Source organism: Octopus bimaculoides, chromosome 6 (genome assembly GCF_001194135.2).
Source record: "Octopus bimaculoides isolate UCB-OBI-ISO-001 chromosome 6, ASM119413v2, whole genome shotgun sequence".
Taxonomy (NCBI): Eukaryota; Metazoa; Mollusca; class Cephalopoda; order Octopoda; family Octopodidae; genus Octopus; species Octopus bimaculoides.
The window spans coordinates 107989951-107996693 of record NC_068986.1 but is presented as its reverse complement, the minus strand read 5'-3'; the positions used below and the strand labels follow the sequence as shown (position 1 = coordinate 107996693).

Genomic DNA, 6743 nt, shown 5'->3' with positions numbered 1-6743 from the left:
TATATATATATATATATATATATATATATTGATTTAAAAGATCAATAAAGATCAGGGCACATCAAAGTGAAGCACACCACATTAATGACATTACTGATTATATGGTAAAACACAAATTAACAGGTAAACAATCCAGAAAGTCCACAGGTGGTGGTTGGTAATCTTCGATTTTAAGAGTATCCAATGCTGAAGAGAACTTCAGTGTAGTGGAGAATAACAAATGACTGGATTACATGGTATCACTACAATCATTTCTTTGGGAGATTTTGTTGTATTGTAACATCATACATGTATGAATTGCAACACCTATAATATACTGCAAAACGCAACAGAGAACCTCTCAAATCATCAGGCTACACCATGTTACGTAAGTGCAAATATTGATGTGCTGCTGGATAGCATAGCACCACAGACACAAAATGGAACGAGGTTATAATGAATGTAACAAGCCATCCTTAACTATTATAGTTTATTTATTTAAAATAAATGGTAGTCTTATGTCCACTTGACACCCCTCAACACTTTTAAGACCAATCCACGTGAGACCAACAGGTAATCTAAATTAAAACCTTCCTTCAACATTCTATCTTAATTTATGTTCCAAACACCAGCTGAATATTAATTATTTTACTAAATTCTTTATCATTTACAAAATTAATTGAAACAATGGCAATGTGTTTCGAATGGCAATGTGTTTCGACAGAAATATAGTAACAAAAGAATAAAACTAAATTAAAGTAAGTTAATAAAATTGAATAGCTATAGGTGCAGGAGTGGCTGTGTGGTAAGTAGCTTGCTTACCAACCACATGATTCCAGGTTCAGTCCCACTGCATGGCACCTTGGGCAAGTGTTTTTTAGAATAGCCTCAGGCCAACCAAAGCCTTGTGAGTGGATTTGGTGGATTTAGGTAGATGGAAACTGAAAGAAGCTTGTCGTATATTTATATTGAAAACTGGTGATGGTGTGTTTACATCCCTGTAACTTCACAGTTCAGCAAAAGAGACTGATAGAACAAGTACTAGGCTTACAAAGAATAAGTCCTGGGGGCAATTTATTCGACTAAAGGTGGTGCTCCAGCATGGCCACAGTCAAATGACTGAAACAAATAAAAGATGTTCTCTTTATAAATACTGCTTGTGGCACACTTCTATTTAGCGCCACTGAGAGTAATTAGTATATGCTTACTCTTTGCGATGTCACTACAGTCATTGAAAGTTTGAGATAAGAACTCCCTCTCATCTTTTCTCTATTCTTTCCCTTTTGTTTTTTATTTTCTAATTAATAATATTTCATCACCAGTTCCTTGCACATCTGACCCTGCCTTTTTCCGACAGCCTAACCGAACTACATATCCTTCCAATTGTCCTGTAACATTCCAGCCTCTTTCCATTTATGCACATCACCAGCAGTTCCATGCTGGCATGGGTTACGAAGCTCTGTTCCAAGAGAGAATCTCACCAAATGTTGCCCTCGTCAGCTTTATGAGGTTCGAAACTCTGAAATTAGCTTTCACCACTTCTTCCTTGGCCTTATTTCTCTGTAGGGCTCTTTCAGTTGGACCATTTGACCCTTTGTCATCGAACTGTTAGCCATCAACACAACACACCTGTGTGTCAGCATATGATAATACTCTTTTTAGAAATAATACATTTCTAAATATCTCAAAGAGATTTATGCAGTAGAGATACGATGAAGTAGTTGTATGCTATCAACTTAATGTGACAGTCCCCTGAAGGGAATAATACTACTGTTGGTTAAACCTAGGAAGCTGCACCACTTCCTGTCGGCCTTGACACATTTCCCGTGTCCTTATGTTTACAAGGGGGAGACAAGCACCTCTACCCAGCTACGTCTGCATCCAGAGACATGCTTCTGAGTCTTTGCTCATCATCAGTCTCAAAGACTCAGAAACATGTCTCTGGATGCAGACTTAGCTGGGTAGAGGTGCTTGTCTCCCCCTTGTAAACATAAGGACACAAGAAATGTGTCAAGGCCGACAGGAAGTGGTGCAGCTTCCTAGGTTTAACCAACAGTAGTATTATTCCCTTCAGGGGACTGCCACATTAAGTTGACAGCATACAACTACTTCATGTGATAATACTATTGTTAATAAGAGCAAGCAGATTCTAAAATGTCAATATCTTAGTAAAATGTGAGCCATGACACAATAAACCAGCAATTTATTAGGAATGGCAATATCTTAGCAATACTACATTCCAATATCATAGCAATATTTCATTCCAATAATACAGCAAAACTACATTCCAATATTATTTCCTGTTCACATGATATACTTACTGAAATTAAAACCAGAGACTAAGAGACTGAAAGTAAAAAACACATAAATAAAATAAAATAACAATAATAATAATAATAATAATAATAATAATAATAATTATAATTTCTGCTGTAGGCACAAGGCCTGGAATTTGTGGGGAGGGGGATAGTCGATTACATCAACCCCAGTACTTGACTGGTACTTAATTTATCGACCCTGAAAGGACGAAAGACAAAGTCAACCTGGGTGGAATTTGAACTCAGAATGTGCAGATGGACGAAATGCCACTAACCATTTTACCTGGTGTGCTAATGATTCTGCCAGCTTTCAAGTTTTGGCACAAGGCCACCATAATTAACGATAATAATAATAATAATAATAATATCGTAGCTATGGCCAGTTCCCACTGACTGGTTCCCGTGCCGGTGGCATGTAAAAAGCACCATCCGAACGTGGTCGATGCCAGGTCTGCTTGACTGGCTCCTGTGCCGGTGGGATGTAAAAAGCACCAATTGAACATGACCGATGCCAGTACCCACTGACTGGCCCCTGTGCCAGTGGCACGTAAAAAGTACCCACTACACTCTCGGAGTGGCTGGTGCTAGGAAGGGCATCCAGCTGTAGAAACATTACCAGATCAGAATGGAACCTGGTGCAACCACTGGCTCTCCAGACCTCAGTCAAACCGTCCAACCCATGCCAGCTTGGAAAACAGACGTTAAATGATGAATGATAATAATAATAATAATAATAATAATAATGCTTTCAAGTTTTGGCACATTGGCACAAGGGCAGCAATTTTGCGGGAGGAGATGAGTCAATTACATCAAATCCCAGTACACAACTGGTACTATTTTATCGAGCCAACCCCACCAAAAAAAAGCTGAAAGGCAAAGTCGACCTCAGTGGAATTTGAACTCATAATGTAAAGATGGATGAAACTTTGCTAAGCATTTTACCTGGTGTGCTAATGATTCTTCCAGCTTGCTGCCTTACAACAACAACAAGAACAATAATAATCCTTTCTACTACAAGGGGAAGGCAGAGGACATTGGTACAAGTGTGAAGGTAGAACATCTACAAAAATCAGCATTACTTGGAACTGCAAGAGTTCTTCGCAGAGTTCTTGAATCGTGACCAGTAAAACAAGTGTCACCTTAGTCTGCTGGCTGAGGAGAGCTGACACTTTCCATCCTAAGCTGAGAGGTTTCATCAAATAATAATCCTTTCTACTACAAGCAGGAAACCTGAAATTATTATTTTTTTTTTGGGGGGGGGGTCTAGTTGATTACATTGACCCCAGATTGTAAGGGAAGGTGCCATACTTAATGACTGATGTAGCAGCATTACAAGGGTAAAAGAGATACCTTACATAGATGTAATTATAAAGGTATCAAATTGCTAATTAAAGAAATATAGAGGTATCAAATTGCTAATTAAAGAAATATAGAGGTATCAAATTGCTAATTAAAGTGATTACAGAGGTATCAAATTGCTAATTAAAGAAGTGATTATAGGGGTATAAAATTGACCAGGTCCTGTAAGTTACAGAGAGTTACAGTCCAATTAGTTTGAAAGAGGATTAGACAAAATGAAATACAGTTTGGTCTTGTGCAAGAGAGAAGTACCACCGATGCCCTCTTTCGAGTAAATGGCAAATGCAGGAGAAATATTTAGCTAAAAGTAAACCATTGTATTTCACATGATCAATTTGGAGAAAGCCTTCGAAAAGAGACTCTCACTCTGTGATCTGGGGAAGGTAGAAGATGAATGTCTTGCGAGAGCCAAACATGCCATGTACAAGGGTTATGCCAGTAAGGTGAGAGTCACCCATGCGTACAGCAGCAAAAACAAGGACCAAACTTATAGAAATAAATACAGGGGTCAATTTGTTTGACTCAACTCTTCAAGGCAGTGCTGCAGCTTGGCCACAGTCCAACAACCAAAACAAGTAAAATGAAGATGACTCAAATTATTTCGAAAAGGACATTATTTAGTCTCATCTGATCCCTGAAAAAAAAAAAAACCCCACATTTTTAAACTAAACAATAAATTTTACCTTTTTTTGATAAAACATCAGAAGATTCTGATTTTTCAAAATTTTTTTTGGATGTCGTACTTGTTGCCGGCGCTGTGGTAATCTTGCCTAGTCTTTGTTTCACACTCACAGATTCCAAAGGTTTGGCATCAGGTGATAGAATGCCAGCTGTTGTTATTGGAGTATCCAGACTAGAAGAAGCTAGGGAAAACAAAAACAAAACAATAAAAAAATATATAGAAAAAGAAAATGAATAAATTATTGATTTGGTTAACTTTTTTGTGACTATATTTCCTTTTGAAGAGGAGACAACCTGTGTGTGTGTCAATTAATTTTAAAACTAATTAAAATTTTATCGTTAACTTATAATATAGATGCAGGCATGGCTGAGCAGATGGAAAGTGCACTTTGCAACCATGTTTCTTGTTCAATCCCGCTGTGCAGCACCTGTTTGGACAATAAATTTTGCTTGCGAAAACCTGTTCAGGCAAGTGAAATCAAAATTGCTGACATGGCTGATGACAGTATCGCCTGATTGGCATTCATGCCAGTGGAATGTTAAAAGCACCATCTGAGCATGATCGTTGCCAGGACCGCTTACAGCCTCCTGTGCCGGTGGCACGTAAAAAGCACCATTCGAGTGTGATCGTTGCCAGCGTCGCCCTACTGGCACATGTGCCGGTGGCACGTGAAAAACAACATTTGAGCATGGTTATTGCCAGTGCTACCGGACTGGCTTCCATGCAGGTAGTACAAAAAAACATCTTTTGAGCATGGTTGCTGCCAGTACCCGCCTGACTTGCCCTCATGCCGGTGGCATGTAAAAGCACCCATTACACTCTCGGAGTGGCTGGTGTTAGGAAGGGCATCCAGCTGTAGAAACTTTGCCTGATCAGATTGGAGACTGGTGCAGCCTTCTGGCTTGCCAGTCCTCAGTCAAACCGTCCAACCCATGCCAGCATGGAAAGCAGACGTTAAACAACGACGATGATGATGATGATGATAAATGAACTGATTAGTGGACAGTGGCTGAATATTAAACTACATTGATATGGTATCTCTTCCTGAGAGCAAGATGAACTGAGGTTCTGCCCCCACCAAAACAACAAAGTCCTTAAAGCATAATGAGGGTATACGCGAACTTATGGTCTCTAAGTAAATAGTTCCATAGTTCAACCACCTAACCATGCTACCTAGATGGTACCTATTGACAGCTAAGTAGACTGAAACACCTGAGAGTGAAAATTCTAAACCATTATATAAAGTCAGCCTTTTCCTCTTGGTATTCAATGCATTGCTTTTCCCCCTCCTAGTGTTTTCAATCCGGGTTTTGTCCCTGTTAACAGGGGTGGTCAGATCTACCTCAATGCCATAGCAACCGAAGTAGCAAACCGTCCAACCCATGCCAGCATAGAAAGTGGACGTTAAATGATGATGATGATGATATGTATAATAAGCTTCTTTTAGTTTTTATCTATTCAAATCCATTCACAAGGCTTTGGTTGGCCTGAGGCTATAGTAGAAGGCCCTTGCTCAAGGTGCCATGCAGTGGGACTGAACCCAAAACCAAATGGTTGGAAAGCAAAACACTTCTTACCACACAACCACGTGTAAATATATATATATATACATATATATAATGTAGGCACAGGAGTGGCTGGGTGGTAAGTAGCTTGCTTACCAAACACATGTTTCCAGGTTCAGTCCCACAGTGTGACACCTTGAGCAAGTTTCTTCGAATACTATACCTTCGAGCTGACCAAAGCCTTGTGAGTGAATTTGGTAACTGAAAGAAGCCCATTGTATATATGTGTGTGCGTATCTGTGTCTGTCCCTCAACCATCGCTTGACAACCCAATGTTGGTGTGTTTACATCCTCAGCATGGCCGCACATGCCAGTGGAGCACTAACAGCACTGTCGAGTGTGTTCATTCCCAGAGCAGCTGTCTGGCTTCCGTGCTAGTGGCCCGCAAATGGCACCATTAGAGCATAATCGTTACCAGCGTTGCCTTCTAGCACCTGTGCTGGTGGCACGTTAGAAAATCATTCGAGCAAGGTCGTTGCCAGTACCGTGTGACTGGCCCTCGTGCCGGTGGCACATAAAAACACCCACTGCACTCTCGGAGTGGTTGGCATTAGGAAGGGCATCCAGCTGTAGAAACTCTGCCAGATCAGATTGGAACCTGGTGCAGTCCTCAGTCAAATCATCCAACCCATGCTAGCATGGAAAGCGGACGTTAAACGACGACGATGATGATGATGATATGTGTGTGTAGTGCCCCTGGACTGGCTCTTGTGCGGGTGGCACATAAAATACACCATTTTGAGCATGGCCGTTGCCAGTACCGCCTGACTGGCCGTCGTAGGATTTTCGAGCGAGATCGTTGCCAGTGCCCCTGGACTGGCTCTTGTGCAGGTGGCACAT

General features: G+C 40.6%; 1 protein-coding gene across 2 annotated transcripts in view; it reads right to left on the bottom strand.

Annotated features, from left to right (window-relative positions):
• Window positions 1-6743, bottom strand: part of LOC106867987 (uncharacterized protein C19orf47) — a 27292-nt gene that overhangs the window by 4157 nt on the left and 16392 nt on the right. For both annotated transcript variants that reach the window (XM_014913072.2, XM_014913071.2), the window contains exon 7: window positions 4340-4519. In XM_014913072.2, the coding sequence (XP_014768558.1) occupies window positions 4340-4519 (180 nt within the window). The remainder of the gene's footprint in view (window positions 1-4339; window positions 4520-6743) is intronic.